Source organism: Mastomys coucha, unplaced genomic scaffold, assembly GCF_008632895.1.
Source record: "Mastomys coucha isolate ucsf_1 unplaced genomic scaffold, UCSF_Mcou_1 pScaffold8, whole genome shotgun sequence".
NCBI classification, from domain to species: Eukaryota; Metazoa; Chordata; class Mammalia; order Rodentia; family Muridae; genus Mastomys; species Mastomys coucha.
The window spans coordinates 6,862,882-6,881,908 of record NW_022196914.1 but is presented as its reverse complement, the minus strand read 5'-3'; the positions used below and the strand labels follow the sequence as shown (position 1 = coordinate 6,881,908).

General features: G+C 41.6%; 1 protein-coding gene across 3 annotated transcripts in view; it reads left to right on the top strand.

The window, feature by feature from the left end:
* The first annotated feature begins 437 nt into the window (after positions 1 to 437).
* Ttc23l (tetratricopeptide repeat domain 23 like) overlaps positions 438 to 19,027 on the top strand; it is a 55,673-nt gene continuing 37,083 nt past the window's right edge. For 2 of the 3 annotated variants that reach the window (XM_031360342.1, XM_031360343.1), the window contains exons 1-3: positions 438 to 567; positions 7,343 to 7,526; positions 11,645 to 11,768. In XM_031360342.1, the coding sequence (XP_031216202.1) occupies positions 512 to 567; positions 7,343 to 7,526; positions 11,645 to 11,768 (364 nt within the window). In that variant the 5' untranslated portion in view covers positions 438 to 511. Of the gene's footprint in view, positions 568 to 1,519; positions 1,592 to 7,342; positions 7,527 to 11,644; positions 11,769 to 19,027 lie in introns of all 3 variants that reach the window. The other variant, XM_031360341.1, reaches the window with a different exon arrangement.

Below are 19,027 nucleotides of genomic sequence, written 5' to 3'. Positions count from 1 at the left end.
GTGTTTGGTGCATGTGCCTTTCTCCCTGAAATGGTAACCATTGGACAGCTACTGGCCCATTCCCGAATCTTCTTGTACTGCTTTCTTCAACAAGCCTGACTCTAACCTTACACAGACACTGACCATGACCCCAGAACACCTGGAGAATGCTGGGGTGCAAGTTGCTTCAGGAAAGAAAGGGGAGGCTTGGCTAGCCAAGAATCATCATCGCTTGAAAACACCCAGAGACGTAGCAGTTTTAAAAATCATCAGATTCCTACAGCCTATACAGCTTCTTCCTTTCTTCCACGGGATTTATTCTCTCTTCCTTCATCTTCAAGAAATGACGTCCTTGTGCGACAGATACTACAGGACCACGCACAGCAGCAGCAAGACTGAAGGCCAGCGTTTGCCTTGGCAGGCCGGAAGTGCCTCGCTCTGGGGCTCCCGGCGTCGGCTTTAAGGCAGCATTCCATTCCCATGGCAACGCATTGTCTCCCGATCCAGAAGCCCAGCTTCGGTGAGACTCGACATGGCCCGGGCACTAGCACGGGCCCGAGGTAGCAGAGGTCTGAACTGCCTAGCCGGGTGAGCGGGCCGGGAAGGTGTTTCCGGGTCGGCGAGCCAGAAGAGCTCACCAGCTTCCAGTGCAGGGGCCCAGAACCCAGGCAGGGAAGATGGGGCTGAGCTCCAGGGGCGACCGCAGTTAGGAAGCAACAGTTGAGAAGCTGCAGATGAGCACGCGAGAGATTTGTCCTAGACGGGGGGGGGGCCAAGTGTGGTGTCCTAGTCCAGCCAGGGTCCAATGCAACTGCGTGGGAACCGTATGTGGGACTTGAGAGCTCAGAATGTGAAGAAAGTAGAACTTAGAAAGGGAAGTTAGTCCTCCCGTCCACCCTACCCCCCCCCCAACCCCCTTTTTTTCAGTTGGTGTTCTGGAGCCTGGATCAAGGAAAGCTAGCTACCACAGTATTCTTTAGGGAGCAATTTGGATGGTGTTACTATTCAGTAAAGTGTACATTTAAGGGTTAGGGTTAATATAGAGAAATGCATTTCACAAATCATTATCAACCATCCCTCCATCTTCCCATGAGGTTCACTTTGTCAACAGCTGACAGCAGCAGCCTAAGTAGTTTTAGCCTCTTAACTAGAACTTCCTATTAAATAGAGACATGGCTCCTGGGAAAAAGTTTTTTTTTTTGATTCGGCTTTCCCTTAGGGCAACCAAACACTATTTGGATTGAATAGGTCGCCAGAGTTTGGATGATCCAGTAAATGTAAAAGATGTGTTGTTTAAGAAATGCTTTTAAAAGAACTTTGGAGATGTAATATAGAATAAAAGTGAGGGAAAAGAAATATAACCCTGATAAGCACCTTCAATTTCTTCTGGGGAGTCTCTAAACATGGGTCTGCGTAGTCTATTCGTAGATTTATATTTAGCAGTTTTAATTTAAAGTCAGTAGCATCCACCGGAGGGAATTTAGAACAGACGTTTAAGCCCTTTCCCCGCAAAGCTTACCTCACACGTGACTCTTGGTAGGAAGATGCAAGCCAACCCCATCCGCATTCCAACCATTAGCAATGACACCGACTGGGACTTCTGCTTCCACCGGTAAGTATTGACAGTGCCTTGACATGATGCCACTCAGCAGAAATGGTAGGACTTCCCATTTTAAGGAAAGCCTGAGTCAAGAGCTTTGCGTGTACTTTCCATAGAAGAGAAAGCTCCACAGCTGTGCTGTATGTTAATAATATTATGGATTAACATCCAGTCATATCGACAACCTCTCAAAGAGGGACGATAATTTTTTTCTGATTTATGAAGATGTTCAGGTTTACAAAAATAAAACAATATTATAACAACTAGACAGTGAGAAAAACATAACAAAACCAATGAGTAAGATTTCATGAAATAAAAGAGGCAATGAACAGATAAAAGCAGTTTTAGATTTATTTTTACTATTTTAAATTATGTCTTTGCCAGGGGATATGTGAATGAAAAAGGGATGGATTCGTATGGATGCCAAAAGAGGGTGTTGGATACCCTGGTGTTACAGGGGGTTGTAAAGCACCTGACATGAATTCTGGGAACTAAGCTATGTCTTCTGGAAGAGTAGTGAGTGCTTTCAACAAGTCCTACTAAAAACTTTTACATTCTAAATAAGTAACTCTTATTAAGCAGATCCTGTGTGCCTCTCCCCTCACAGCATCAGAGCTGCATTATATAGCTGCTAATTATAAATCAAAGGGAGTATAGGCAGTTTGCCCAAAGTTGCACATTTAATACAGGTAGTCTATTTTTTTTAATCATTAACCATTTCTCTATATGGAGATTTCTTACTCTTGGCACTATTGACATTTTGAGTTAGAAAACTTTTCATTTGGGAGGTTTAAAAGCATATTTCGGCCAGGCAGTGGTGGCGCACACCTTTAATCCCAGCACTTGGGAGGCAGAGGCAGGCCTCCCAAGTTCTGAGTTCGAGGCCAGCCTGGCCTGCAGAGTGAGCTCCAGGACAGCCAGGACTACACAGAGAAACCCTGTCTTGAAAAAGCAGCCAACCAACCAACCAAACAAACAAACAAACAAAACCCATACTTTGCCTTTACCCATTAGATGCCAGTAGCACTGACCAGTTTGTGACTAAAATATCTTTAGACATTGCCAAATATGCCCAGGAGGCAGAATCAGCCTTAAATGAGAACCCTGCTTTGTACCATGGCCCTCATGTAGAAATACAACAGAAACAATGGCGATCAACTACTTATGCCATTTAAACGTTTCTGAAAGACATACTAAAATGTGGACAGAAGTATGTTTAACTTTAATACTGTCTTACTTCAGTATACTTAAGATATTATACACAATTGCTAAATGTTTTATACTAACTACTAAGTCTTCTATACTATTTTTTTCACAGTGAGTCATAAAATTTTAGCCTGTTTTCACATTTCAAGAACATCTTAATGCTCACTAGCCATATTTCTGGCTCATAATAGCCACCTGCAGCTAGCAGTTATCTTATTTGAGAGAGATTATATAGTATATCATAAACTATCTTCAGGTAAAATGTTATAAAACTATAAAATATAGACTTTAAAAAATGTCTCATTCTAAAGCTCACGAGCTATCTCAGCAGTTAAGAGCACACTCTATGCTTCCAAGCGACTAGAGTTCAATTCGTGGCTCGCATGTGGAAGCTAAGAGTTGTCTGTAACTTCAGCCAGGAGATCCGCACTCTCTTCTGGCCTCCACATTCATACATACAGGCAAAACACTCATAAAATAAAAATAAGCAAACCTTTTTAAAATATAGAGTTTGTAATATAGCATCACAGGGATAACCTAACTCTTTAAATATATTACCAATCAGGATTCATACTTATGATATCACAAGTCTAGGAAGGCTTCATTCAACTCGCCATTCCTTTTATTCTGACTTTTCTTTGAGATCCTTCAGTTGTCGTGAATAATTGTGAGACATCTCAAATGTCATGTCTCAGTTGCTAACTTATTTTACATTTTATTTAGCTGAACGTTCAAAGCTAGCTCAGGACTATTCTCAAATCGCCTTTGAAGACCTCATTGTTTGTCTTTTTTTTTTTTTTTTGAGATTATTGTTGAAGACTACTGCCTTGATCTCAGCACAATATCATTCAAGACTTAATTAAAAATAGTAGAGCGTACAGTGTTTAACATCCATGCTTAGTAACCTCTTTCATGAGTTATTGGATTTAACTTCTGAACCACATCTATGGAATAAGCAGCTCAAGGCACATTTCCTAATGAGCGAGAACTGTTTTTTCCATGAGCTATTCTGGGTTTGTAATCTCTTGTCAACTGTTTCCACACTCCTTGGTATTTAAACTCTGCAAAGACTCCTGTTGTGTTTCATGCCCATTCTTATTCACAGTGTAGCAAATTGTTTGCGTTTCCTGTGAGCTAGATAGGCATTAGGATTTGGGAAATAAGTGTGACTCAGACCCAGCCTCGGAAGAATTTACCTTTAGAAGGCCAAGAAGACTCTCAGGGGGGAGAAGAAAGCAGGGGGAGGGATGATTGGTGAGGGAGGAATAAGTCAGACTATAATATGAATTGAATTTTAGTAGAAATTAGGAGAAATTTTTGCACCCCCTTTGGAGTGTCTTTAGTTCCTAGAGAATTCTTACAATGTATATTCAACCCCCTTTCCTACCCATTCAACTTTGTCTGTTTTAAACAAGTAACAAAACAATATCAGGTCCAATTTGTACTGACCATTTATTTACTCTTGGGTGTGTAGCCATTTACTGAAGTGACATCCTTAAAGAGAACTGACTCCCTCTCCCAGAAACCATCAGTTGTCAGTAGCAATTCAGCTAGAGTTGAGACTTCATGCCCACCTCCTCTCTCTTTGCTGGGACTTTGCCCAGTGTGAGCTTGTGCAGGTCTTATATGTGCTGTTACAATGGCTGTGAGTTCATGAATGAAACCACCCTGTTGTGTCCAGAAAATGCTTTCATCTACTACCTCTGGCTCTTAAAGTCTTTCTGCTCTCATTTCTGAAGTGATCCTTGAGTTTTTGGGAGGAGGGGTGTAAAATACATTAGCTACTTTTCTGTGATGAGACTCAATGATTAAGGCACCTTAAAAAGAAAGAGTTTATTGGGAGTCTTCCAGGTTCAGAGGGTGAGTCCATGACTATCATGGCAGGGAGCAGCATGGCTTTTCTTTCTTTCTTTCTTTTTTTTTTTTTTTGAGACAATCTTGTTTTGGAGCCTATACTGGCTGTAGGCAGGCATGTATGGTGCTGGGGCAGCAACCGAGAGTATGCATCTAGACCACAACCATGAGACAGAGAGAGCTAACTGGCAATGACATAAAATTTTGAAACTTCAGAGCCTACCCACCAGTGACACAACTTTTCCAAGGCCATACCTCCTAATCCTTCCCAAACAGTTCATCAACTAGGGACAAACCTTCAAATATATGAGCCTATGGGGGCCATTCTCAATAGACCATAATGTTTGCAGGTCTACATGGCTTCACTGACCAACAACTCCAAAAGAAGTAGCCCATTCATGACCCTGGGATTTTTGTTAGCCTGCTGTATCTAATAAAAGCCTTGTTACCCCATTATAGGGTAACTCCATTTAAATTCACCTTACTACATGATCCGGCTGTACTTCTTTGGGGCATAGAACCTATAGGACTGTATAATCATACTTCAGAGATAGTTGCTCATTTATGTTCATTGCTGCTCTATTTACAATAGCCAGGCAGTGGACACAGCTTTGAAGTCCATTGGCTGACGAATTGATAATGAAAATGTGGTACATTTACACAATGGAATGCCATTCAGTTATTCAGAAAATAGAATTATGAAATTCACAGGTAAATGGGTGGAATTAGAAACAGTCATTCTAAGTGAGGTATCCCAGACCCAGAAAATACAAATGTCATATCTTTTCTTTCACTTGTGGATATTAGCTTTGGATCTTCAATTATGCATGTTTTCTTTGTAATACCCAAAGATATTAGGAAATTAGTAAGAGGCCATGGAGAAGAGCTTTCAAGAAAGGAGAGATAGAACCTGTGGCAGTAAGGGAAGCAACAGAACAGGAAGGGTTAATTGGCAGATGGGGAGGAAAATGGTTGGGCAAACTAGAAGAGGGCATATGGAGAAGGATAGATAACATAAAAGAGCTTTCGAAAAAGTCACAGAGAAACCTATCACTGGAGAATCCTGTTAAAGTACATATGATACACATATAGAGTCGAGGTGGAATGTTTGATCACTGCTTCTGCGAGACATTTCCAGGCTGTGTCTAGAAGGCAGGTAGTGTATTCAGTAGATGGATGAGAGGCCAGTCCATCATTTGCCTTCCAAACAGCAGCCTTTCTCTTGGTCTACTAAAAGCCTGTTCATCTATGGCAAGTTCAGTCCTCCCTGGCCTGACAAAGTGCTCCTCTGTCCACGTGACCTGGCATACCTGCTTGTCTCTGGGTATCTTTTGAAGGAGACTCTGAGTGGATTTTATGTAATTTTTCAAACTTGGAGTAAAAGATAACACTTGACCTTTCTTTTCCTGTCATACCTTCCTCAACTCCCCCTCTAGAAAGAACAGTAAGTATGAGTCACTCAGTCAGTGTAAAGTCACTCACTCAGTGTCAAGTCACTCACTCAGTGTCAAGTCACTCACTCAGTGTCAAGTCACTCACTCAGTGTCAAGTCACTCACTCAGTGTAAAAGGGTCTTTTGTCCTTTTGTTTCCTTTTCTTTCCTTTTCTTTTTTTCTTTTTTTTGAGACAATCTTGTTTTGGAGCCTATACTGGTCTTGAACTCAGAATTCTGCTTCAGCCTCCTGGTATTATAGGCAAGAGCCCCTACAATTGCTTAAGCAAGACAAACTTTATTTTAAAAGGTTTTCAGTGTCTGGGCTCTTAAAAAGCATTGCTGAATACAAAAATGATTCTTCTTAAGATGTCAGAATTCAGTTTATTTCAGATCGCTTTCATGTTTCTGGCAATGTTAGGATCTTCACTTTGTCTCCACTTCCCATAGCCCATGTCATAACTGCTCTCAGCATTACTGTCAGAGGTAGTTATCTAGATTTTATGTGATTATGCATATGATTGTTTCCAGAGAATTTGCAACTTGGTTCTTTCTTACCACATTGATTTCTATTTCTAATACAACAAAAGAGCTGCTTGCTTCTCAGTCTGCACTTGACCTAGCACGTGGTTCTCTCTTGGCAAAAACTGCATTCTTTCTGGTTAATTACAAATTCCAGGTTGATGGTTTTGAGATACATGAAAGAGGAGCTGTGAAGTCAGCTGGCCTGCAAATGTTAGTCCCCACATGCCCAGATTATTGTATCAATCTCTTTCATAGCTTAGATCTTAATTGTAGGGTCTTCAAGGTCTTCTGACTCAACACTCTCATTGTTTTAGATAAAAACACCAAAGCACAGTGCCAATAGCAGAAATAATGGCGAACATTAAGGAAGCCCTTGCAAAATATGGCTCACTGAAACAGTGATTTCTGAGTATCACCTCTGTTAGTCCTTCTAATTGCAGTAAGCAGGTGTTCACTTTAACCCACTTTTGTAGAGAAGTCATTTACATAATGGCTTATGTAAGGTTGCCTGCTTTACAAGCAGAGGGACTGTGATTCTAATGCAAGGTGACAAGTCTACCAAATGTTTACTTTGAGCTCCCATATTGCTGTCTTAGATGCTAGGTTTTGAGAGTAGTGTGTGTTTACTGTATATCCATATTTAAAACTGAACTTAGACAGCACGTTACTGTCCCCGGCTGTGGACACCTGAGTTGTTTGTGTTTGCTTTCTGAGAATCCTGAGCCATGCCCCTCTGCTACCATCAGGTCACAGCAAACCAGAATCCCAGCACAAGAAACAGATGACTCGTTCTCTGCTTGTTACTGTGAAGAGACTGAGGAAGACACTGCAAGTCAGGATGGAGGGATGACTGTTGACTGTTTGTCTATTCCAAAACAGAAATTAGCTCAGTCCCAGAAGAAAATTAATCAACTCATTAGCGAAAAAATGGTAAGCAAACAAAATCTTTACTGGGTTTAGGTTGCCATTTAAAAGTGTGCACATGATATCAGATAGCCTGCCTTTACTATAGAAGGAAGTATGTGAGGAGAATGTTATGTGTTCTCCACCAGGAGAGAACATAGTAGAGGATAGTCTGGGAGCCAGGCTACCCACCCTCTGTTCTCCTCTTCATTCTCTGTTCCTCACAGGAAGGATTATGCTTTTAACTTTTAACCAAGCATTTAACTAAAAGCTCAATGTTTGCCATATCCAGTTGCTGTCTGGTTAGCCTTACTTGAAAAGTCACTTAATCCTTATGTCAAGGTTTCAAGATGATCCTTGGGTAAGAAGAGGGTCAGGATAAAGAACAAGAGGAGAATGGTGGTGGTTAAGGAGATGCTTGTTGTAGGTAGGATGCTATGGCCACAATAGAATAAACCATAAATCAAAGGATGAGAAACAGAAAGTAGCAGAGTTGAGCATCCTGGTGAAGGTCCCAAGCATTTCTAAAGCTGAGTCAAGGACTTATGAATCCAGATCTCTGAATAAATGTGTAAACAAAGTGTCCAAATCTAGGATCTTGAGATAACAACACATTGGCTTTCCTCATTAAGACATAGCCACCAGCCTGCTACAGACTGTAATTTATCAACAGAGAGGTTCATACACTGACTTCCAGCTATTTATTATCAAAGTAAAATGATTCTAAAGTATGTGTGAGGAAAACAGGGAGAAGGCTCAGAGAAGGCTAAGAAGGCCCTTAGAGGCAAACAATGTTGATGCCTCTAATGGATAACTGTAAGCCTGCCTCTGAAAACTGTCCAGAGAACTTTGAGTTGACAGTCACCACAGTTTAGATCTTCCCCAATTCGCACATGCATTCTGGAAATATCAGTTCTGTAAGCAAAAAAGTACCACCTTCAACCCCGTGCAAGTGTACATCTTTGCTTTCTGTTGCTGTAATAAGCACCCTATGCAACTTGGGAGGAAATGGTTTCTTTGTCTTATACTTGTAAGAGCCCATTACTGGGAAGGTCAAGGCAGGAACTTAAGCAGTGGGCACAGGCAGCAGCCATGGAGAAAACATGCTTTCTGGTTTGCTCTCTTTCATGCCCAGCTAGCTTTCTTATAGACTCCAGACTCACCTGCCTGGGCCTTTTCTGCCCGCAGTGGGGTGGGCCCTCCTGCATCAGTTAGCAATCAAGACAGTTCTCCATAGACATGCACAAGAAGCCACTCTGATCTAAATAGTACCCAGTTGAGAGCCACTCTTCCCAGGTAACTCTAGATTTGTGTCAGGTCAGCAGTAAGAACTAACTATCATAGCAAGAAGAGTTTTTTAAGGTTTGAAAATTCTTAGCTAGTTTAGATAATGGAAATATTTATATCATAGGAATTATATGTTACTCAACCTAATAGTCATAGTGCTGAAGGGCAAGCTACTGCCATAAGCCACAGTGGAGGAGCCTCTAAAGCACATATTAGTTGTAATTTCTTCCCTAGGGCAAGGAGTATAGGGGTGATTCATATTGTGAATGGCCAGCCAGTCTAATTCAAAGCTTCTGGGAGTTCTGGTATTTTGTTTTATACTCAAAATAGAACTTAGTGTTTGCTGTGGCTAGCACATAATGAGCTCTCCAAAATGCTGGCTGGATATTTCTGAAGTATTGGGAAATGCCCCTTGCCTGTGACTTGCATTGTTAGATGCAGATGAAGTACCTAGGTAAGGAAGAAAATGTGGGAGCCAGGAAGAGGCAGTCTGTGGACCCACATGAAGTGTTATTGTATTTTAAGTGGAATATAATTAGATCAATTTTAACAAATTTGGATCGTGGAACATGACCTAATTATTTTCTTACAAGAACTCTTTTAGGTAGGTTCTATAGGCTCCCAAAGTTCTGAAAAGGAAGCTGGGATCTGGGTGAGTTTCCTCAAAGCACCATATAGCCCGCATACATCACAATAGTGCTAGAACTCTAGCTCTTGATCCTTTAAAGTGGTATTTCATTTCACCTGGAAACTGATGTCTGGATTTGTTGACCACTGTAGCCAGTGGGTGACTATTAAAGTCACTGAAATGCATGGTGACAAATGTATTTCATCATTTCTAGAGCTCTCTGCTGAGCTCTTTGCCTTACTCTATCCTTATCACAAAAGATGATCTACTCATTGGATGCTGAACATATACATCCTCGGTACACAGACTTGAAACAGTGAATGTGAAGGTTAAACTCTCTCTCTCTCTCTCTCTCTCTCTCTCTCTCTCTCTCTCTCTCTCTCTCTCTCTGTTTCTCTCACTCGCTCTCTCTTTCTCTCTCACTCAGTCTCTGAGACAGGGTCTCACTGTATAGCTCTGGCTGTCCTAGAACTCATTATGTAGACCAGGCTGACCCTTAACTCATAGAGATCCATCTGCCTCTGCCTCCTAAAGACTGAGATTAAAGGTGTGAGTCATCATTCCCAACAAGAACAAACTTCTTATGGAAGTTATAGTCTATTTGGGGAGGCAGATAGTAAACAAACCAATAGCAATATCAGGTGGGATACTTTGGATTAAAAATAAGATAGGCAAGGATTGGTGAGTGACTCTTTTAGAATGGTTGCCAAGGATAGCCTGTGATGAGAACAAAGTGAAAGTGAAAGAGAGAGGCTGAAGTACTCAAAAAGGCATCACAAGCAGGGGCCCCACAATGAAAGCTGTTCTGCCCCATTCAGGGTCAACTGGGTGATGTGTATTTAACAGCAGGAGAAAGGTGAGAAAAGAGATGGGTAGACAAATAAGCAAGTTAGTGTACAATCATAAGATTAGTGTAGGTCATACTAAGCAGAGCTGTGCAGGCCAAGGTAAACATGGATTTAATTTAACAATACAAAGCATAATTTATATAGGAAAGCCACATAAGCTAATTATACTTTTAAAAGATTATGTTGCCACATAAAATGTTCAACAGCACTTAAGCTTATAATAATTATAACAAAGTACTTGATCACTTGGAGGATGCTAACAAATAAACTTATTCTAAAAGTTGGTAGACAAAAGAAAGAATGATCATATATCCTGCATTTCCATTACAAACTGCACTGTGGGGTATGTATGTGGACATGTGGGCATGAACACACATGTGCATGCATCATGGTGCACATCTAGAGAGCAGAGGGCAGCATCGTAGAATCAGTTCTCTTTCCACTCTTACATGCAATCCTCGAATAGAACCTTAGGTCACTAGGCTTGCAGTCTTAGGCAACCAGTGCCTTTACTACTCAGCCATCTCACCAATCCTGAGGAATTTCATTGCAGAGAAGTATTCCAGCTAACATATGAGGGACCAGTGATGGAGGATGAAGAAATTACTACTTATACTATTTTATGAATGGAACTATGTAGGTGTGCTAGCATCAGGAAACAAGACAGGCAAATATTACCTTCTGATAGACGATCATGGCATACTTACAAAGTAATTGTACTTAACTTTTTTTTTTTTTTAAGATAAAGGCATAGTAGCACTCACCACTCAGGAAGCAGAGGCAGGAACTTTAAGGCCACCCTGAGCTACTGTCTGAATACCAAACAACAATAAAAATCCTCAAAAACTTCAAAATATTAGGCTTATGGCACTATTTGATATTAAGAAATCACTGCTAACATTCAGTGATAACTATAGCTCTTTCTAATCCCACATCTCTTAGACATATTAATAGATGAAGTAATATAGACTTTATTCAGTGTAATAGAAGGTGAGGGTGTAGAGGAAGGAGTATAGGCTTGTGTAGGACTGACAGTACAATACACAGGAAATTGATGAAGCCGTGTGTGTCACTCTCTAGTCATAATGAAAGTCTTCCATGACAAAATGCTAAAGGAAGCTGGATATTGGAAGAACGCGGAGGACCAGGGTGGCAGCAATTAGGAAAGTGTGCTGTCGAGTCACATAAAGATGGGGATGACTGAGAGACAAGGGACTCAAAGTGGAAATGAGAAGAACTTCGTTATAGGATATACATAGGAGGTGGAGCCAAGCAGACTCAGTGTGATAAGAAGGGAAAAGAATGTCATACCAATGACATCTTACCCTCTAGTGGGCCCCAGCCTGTCTTCTGTCCCTAAAATGCCTTTCCCCTCTTTGCAGAGTACCAAAGCAAACAAGGAGCTGATTCGGTGTTTCATCCTCTCTCAGATTGTTTTTGGGAAAGAACACTGGAAATGTGCACAGGCTTTAGCCAACCTGGCTTATGGTTACCTGACATTGAGAGGTACTTGGTTTCCCCAGCCAGATTTTCATATGCCAGCCTGTGAGGCCAAAGCCTCACATCCGAGCCATTCCCTGAGGGGCTAGGATGACTGGGAGGACCCCCACTTAACTCCATGCCACACTGCATAAAGAGAATGTGGGGAGTCCATGGGCAAAGGAGACAGTGTACCTTAGTAATAAAGAAGATGACGATGACAATAGTTATTGAATATTCACCGTGTACCAAGGAAGTGTTTTTTAGTACTCATAAATCCCCTGAAAACCAGCAGGTGGTAATGGTGTATGCCTTTAATCCCAACACCTATGAGGAAGAGGCCAACAGATCTCTGAGGCTGCCTGGTCTACTCCTTGTGGTCCACAAAGAGAATTCCAGGACAGCCATGACTATACAGAGAAACCCTGTACAGCTACCCTCTTCTGGTAGAGGTTATCAGCTTGGATCCATTTGCTGAACCTGGAACCTGAGTAAAAGTTCTGAGTTCATATTTAGTAAAAGCTCAATCTTCAACAGATTGAAGCACTTCTGGAACAAGTGTGAGTGGGACTGGGAAGTGGACATTCTATTTGAAACTCCTTATTCAGAACATTGTATGCACTCTTCAAACCCAAAGGGTGAGAGCATTTACTGAAAGCCAAATAAAACTTTACTCCCCGTGGTGCTTCTGGTTAGGATGTTTAGCCAACAGTGGAAAGCAAACTAGGATAGTTGGCCACTGAAAAGTAGATCTGCAGCTAGGAGAACATGAGTTGGGGGCAATCAGTCCAGAGTAGCAATGGAAGCCATCGGATTGGACAAGCTTGATCAGAAAAAGTATATAAAAAGAGGATGAAGGGGGCAGAGAACATGAGAGCAGGAAGCAAGAGTGTTAGGAATGGGCAGCAGAGGAAGCAGAAAACAAAATGGAAGGGCTGTGTTCTGGAAGTTCAGGGAGGACACAGGATTTCCACAGGAAGTGTGATCTGTCTCTGCAATGACAACTGGTAGTCAGCAGTCAAATAAGGTCAAGGCTGGGGACCTGGTGGAGTTGGAAGGTGGCTCACTGTTACGGATAAAAGCTATGTCTCAGCCATGGGAAAGCCTGGATTCACAGTCACTACCCAAGAGACTTTCCTGACTAGAATTCAGACTTGAGGAGACAGATGGTATGAACCAGAAGGGGCCAAGTTGTCTGATCTTACAATAATGCCAGAGGCTGTTTCTTATGGTGCATGTGGAAGATAATCATGGTCAGGCTATACAAGAAGTGTGCCCCATGTCCCTTTGCATTGTCAACCACAAACTGACTTTGAGTTTTAACTTTCCAATTCAACTCAGAGCTGAGTCCAAATAAGTAAGGGGGTAAACTTACAAAACATGGCATTGACAACCTTTTCTCTGAAATTCAGTTCTTCCTGCTACTTGAGCAGAGAACTACATCTGGGATAAAAAAAAAGTTAGAGGAAACAAATCTGTTAAGCGGAATGTTTTATTGTGTTTGTATTTCTCTATATGGGAGAATGTTCCAGTTACAAAGGAGTGCCTAGACTTGAAACCTGAGTCCCTGGCATCCAACAAGAGTTTTTCTAGAATACACTGATTATGACCTTTCTTTGGGAATAGGCCCAATCTCAGATTTCAGCCATAGTCTTTATCTAGCCTCTCCTTTAAGCTTTTCCTAGTGTTTGCCCATGACTAAACAACAAGGCTGTCAATGCCATAGAACTTTAAGAGGGGTAAAGGACCTTCTGGGATACTTCTATTGCTATTAATTCTGTAACTACTTATAAAATGGACAGATGGGCAGACTATATGAGTCACCCTGCTGTGGGGAAAGAGGGAAAATCCATGAGTGTGTTCAGACCTGGCTGCCCATGTGCAAGTTTTACAGAGATCAGACCCGTTTTCATTATTTCCCTCTGTGTATGTTCCTGAATTGGAATATGGGTGTCAAGAACAAAAGGTGATCTCTCAGTAAACAGCCCATTATTAAGTATTCTGTGAGAAATGTATACATACAAAACAAGTATCATAAAGAACACACTGAGAATATAATGTGCAGACACCCTTGGGTGAAGTAAGCTACCCAGAAACCTATGATAGCAGGCATTTAAGATCAATGTAATCTAATAAAAGCCTTTGGAAAGGTTGAGTGAAGTCATTCCTGGCTGAGGGAGAAAGTGGTAGATGGCTGTGTGTGTGTGTGTGTGTATGTGTGTGTGTGTGTTTGTGTGTGTGTGTATATGTGTGTGTGAGAGAGAGAGAGAGAGAGAAAGAGAGAGAGAGAGAAAGAGAGAGAGAGAGGAGAGAGCTTTCAACAAAGAATATAGGAAATGAATAGGGTGTGGTTGGTAGAAGAAAGCATGTTGTAGGAGGTAATATTCTAATGAAAGACCAGGGCAGAGGTGAAGGCTCAATGGAGCCTCTGTTTAGACAGCAGGGAAATAACCTATCTACACATGATTTGAAGCAGGAAGATGAACTTGGAAAGGAGAATGTGCTGGGCAGATAAAAACTTTTAAACATAGGCCAAGAACTTTGTGCTGATAAAGAACTTTATGCTGATAAAGTAGGCGGGGGTGGCTGCTAGAGATTTTTCAGCAAGCTGATGAAAATATCAAAGCATCCCTCTAACAAAACTAATCTCATAGTGATGGTTATCTGGATCTAATACTGAGGCTAAACCTAGAATGAATGGGTTAAAAAAAGTAAAGATTCAGGAATCTATGAGAAAAAGATAATTTTAAAATCAAGTCCCACTCCCAGGAATCTTTCTTAAGTACTCTCTTAGAACATATAGATAAGGCTAGTTTTTAAAGATTACTTATAGCATGGAAATATGATAAACAACAAAGAATTTATTAACAAAGAAACAATGGAGAACAAGAATGTAAACACAAAGGGGGTATGGTTTATTAAAGAGCACAAGGGACCTCTATATGTTCTCAGGAAAATATCTGAATGCATCTTTAGGTAAACCTGAATCATGGTGAAGTACACAATTAGAATTCAGTTCTTTCTACATAAATAAGAGGGGACTAGACAAAGTATACAAGAAAGAAAAGAAAAAATACAATAAAGTGTGTTTGTGATGACAGTAAATCAGATTGAAAATAAGTCCTCAATGTTTGCCACTTCATATACCTTTAACTTTCTTTAAAGATGTATTATATAGCCCGGGCTGGCCTCTAACTTACTATGTAGTTGAGGATGATGTTGAACTCCTGATCCTTCTGTCTCCATCTTCCAAGTGCTAGCTTGGCTTTAGCTTTACAGCCATAGAAATAAATAATCTATCCCAAGATGATTATTGCACACAAGGGCACAGCAGCATGTGCTTGTAACCCACTGCAGCCAGGAAGCTGGAGCAGCAGGCAGATCCCAAGCTAGAAGCCAAACTACAGAGAAAGTTCAAGGCTAGCCTCGGTTACGTAACATCCTGTCTTCCTACACACTGCAAAAGAAATGGTGAATTCCGAAGGTGACTTCGATCCCAAAGATGCAATTTCCACTGATGGGCAGATAGGTCATGAAAGGAAGGAAGACTGGGATTATCAGATAGAAGGGGTTTGTTGTTGTTGTTGGTTGGTTGGTTTTTTGAGATAGGCTCTCACCATATAGCCCTGACTGGCCTCTCACTGCTGGGATTGAAGGCATGCACTAGAGTCCTGGCAGGTCCAGGCTTTCTGGTGTTGATTTTGAATTGCAATAGGGAAACCTACTACCTTCTTACGTGGTGTTAGACATTGGGGATCAAGAAAAAATCCTAAACATCAGGACAACTTGAGACTAAGACTAGACTAGAGATATGGATATTGTAAGCATTCAAGCTATCGAGGGTTGTACTGACAGGAATTCATAAAATTGCTGAGACGCAAAGAGAACAGGAGTATACCGTGTAGTTTATGAATGTTCATGAATGGGAACAAAGGGCCTTGGGAAAGACTTAGCAAGAATTGGTTAGAAAAGATCAAATAAACAAGGGTACTCAATGCTGCATCAGAGTGGGGACACAGAAACTGTGATTTGATTATTTGTTAAGACTTCAGAGACCTGAGAGCAGTTGCTCCACAGTAGTTGCAGCAAAAGAGAGATTCCAGAGATAAGTTTAAGGACTAGGGACCAGGGGTTACACTGTATGTTCTCTAGTGCTGGTTTAGTTTCACTGGTTTTGAGACCGTGCTTCATTCTGTAGACCAGGTTAGCCTCAAACCCATAATCTTTCTGTCTAAGCTCTTCTGGGTCCTGAAATGGCAGGCATGTGCCACCATGCCTAGCTGGGCTACATGCTATATATACTATATTGAAAGAGGTAAAGGGAGTTAGGAATGATAGCTAAAAATGTCAGAAGGAGGAGGAGAATGAGAAGGAGGAGAGAGTAGAGGAGGGGGAGGAAAAAGAAGACATCTTGTTTTATAAAAGAAAGAGAAACTGATATTTTAGGCAGAAACAAGGGAGCAAATTGGGAAAGAGTATTGGAAGTGTCTCACTCAGTAATCTGTGGAGAGTGGCCATGGCAACTCTTACCTTTTTTAAAAAAGGTATTGGCTTGGGGCTTGCTTACAGTTTCAGAGGTTTACTCCATTGTCATCTTGGAGGAGAGCATGGTGATGTGTAGGAAGGTATGTTGCTAGAGAAGTAGCTGAGAGTCTACATCTGGATCCACAGGTCATAAGTAGAAAGAGACACAGGGACTGGCTTGAGCATTTGAAAACCCAAAGCCCAACCCCAGTGACACACTTCCTCTAATATGGCCACCACTACTCCCACAGGGCCATACCTTTTAATTCCTCTCAAGTAGTGCCACACTCCCTGATGGCCAAGTATTCAAATATATGAGCCTCCATGGGGCCATTCACATTTAAACCACAGGAAATATTTTGTAGAATGAGGTAGCTGGGTGTGGTGACACATAACAGAAGTCTCAACTTGGGAAACTGAGGCAAGATCAAGAGATCATTAGGCCAAAGCCATTCTGGGCTACATAGTGAAACCCTATCCAATCAGTCAGTGAACTAATGGATTGGATGGAGTCCATAAGGGAGCCTACAACCTGCTTAAAGCAGAAGTGTAGGTGGTGGCTGCTTGATGAGCTAAAGTTAAGGACGCCAGAAGTGGAACTCTCTTTCCAAATGCCCTGAGGAGTAATTCCAAAGAGCTTGATGATACAGCAGCCGAGAAAGGGCAGGCAGAGAACACCAGGGTAGTTTGGCACCTAATGATGAGCTGTGTCCAAGTGCACAGGAAGGAGCATATGGTATGTGGACAAGCAATTTCCTGCTATTTTGCTTATTATTAACAGGACAGTAAATTAATGAGTAAGTTTGTTATAATTGGGTACTGTCCAGGTATTCAAAGATGTTTTAAGTGCTATAAAACCAGAAAGAGTAACAGTCGTGAACCCTGTTTTCTCTAATTATTTAAAAAAAAAAAAAAACCTGGCACAGACAAAACAGGATGATTTAAAGCAAAGCCAAATAACAATGAACAAACAAGCAGATCCTCTTGCAGACGGTCTAGACCTGCAGGAAGCAGAACTGCAGCTTAAAATGAGCATGCAGTTAAGAAAGTCTCTAGGCACAGCCATGGAAAATAATCAAACTTAAGAGGGGTGAAATAAATTACTCGCTAAGAGAAACTGATTCTGGGAAGAATAGTGGCTAATACGACTCCAGACTCAATCCCAGTACCACCAAATCTTTCTTGTGGATTAAATTTATCCTTGAGGTCAAAATAAAATGGAAGATGTCTAATGAAAACATCTTTTAATGAAAGCATCTTTTAGGAAGATAAACCTTGAGGCACAGGCAAACTAAATAATTTGTTCAAGACCACATGTATTTCTAGGAAATCTGACCCTTGACATTGGTCTCTGGTTCTATAATAACTTCTTAAATATAAAAGATGACAAAAGGTAACTACTTTCAACTGACAATAGTGACCTCACAAGACTGGGTCTCTCTGAGCAGATTTCCTTTGGCCTGAGTGATGTTAATACATCAGAGGCTGGGCATTGTGGCATATACCTTTAATCCCAGCACTGGGAGAAAGAGGCAGGCAGATCCCTGAATTCAAAGCCTGGTCTACAGAGCAAGTCAGAGAAACTCTGTCTCTGAAAAATGGGGGGGGGGGGGGGGGGGGGGGGAAGAAGAGACATCAGAAAATATCTGCCCACAGCAAAACAAAATAATATGTTCAGTGGACAACTTTGACTCTGCTTTGCCATTCAACACTTCCCTGTAGTCATGGACTCTGGCTCCTGCAGGCACTCTGGTTTTTACCTTGTTTATACACCATAAGTGCAGGGGAGTAAGGCTGATGTCATTCCTGACCTGGGAGGACAGGTAAAGGAAAAGGGTTAAGCAAGCACTGTGATCAAAGATGGAGCTTAGAGTTATAGAGCTGGTCCAGGGACAACTTTGCCCCTTTCCTTGTAGCTCACTAAGGAGGTCTTGCACATTTAGACCATATGAGGACTGTGGGCACCGAAGCCCGTCCTTTCCAATTACCCTTGTTGAAAACTGAGTCGAACCCATGCTGTGACACTATGCTCCAATGCCAATGGAAAAGCAAGCTTTTAGGCATGAGCCAGCAATGTGAAGTGAAGATTAGGGTCATGAGAGGCCCACTTGGCAGGCATGAGGATGTTTACCAGCCCTAGATGCCTGCAGAGTGCGGGTAAAGTGAGCACAGCTCCTTGTTTGCAGTAGAATGGCCTTTCCCTTTTCCCAATTAGGAAATGGGAAAGATGGGAGTTAGGGTTGTCGATGAGGCAGTATCCAATGGCCAGTGTTCTCTAGTCTACTGTCTACCTCTGTCAACTGCACAAATAGCTTAGAAAAATTCTCAGGAAGAGCATTTTTCTTAAAAAACAAGAGGAGCCCCCCACCAGTTCTGTCTAGCTGGGGTTTGGCATTCCCTGTGTCTCCCTAGTGAGGGCCTCACTGCACTTAGAAATTGGATTCTTGTGTGTGTTTGTGACCAGTTAGGATGGCCAGCTTCATCTTGAATTAGACAAAAAGAAATCTCAGATGGAAGTAATTACATTCCTGAACCCGTGTATTTATAGAATGTGTTCTCCAGAAAGCTTGAAAACTAGCCCTGTGTGTGTCCATGTGCTTGGGAAGGGGCAGCTTTCAGAATGAGTGTCATTTGCCATTTGGAGGATAGAGAAGCTTTGCAAGTTGAAAAGGTCACAAGGCGTTTTCAGCAGAACTGTGAAGGAGTCACTCAGCTCCCATCCCCTGAAGTTAGTGATTTTCAAACTGGGATCTGCAGATCAA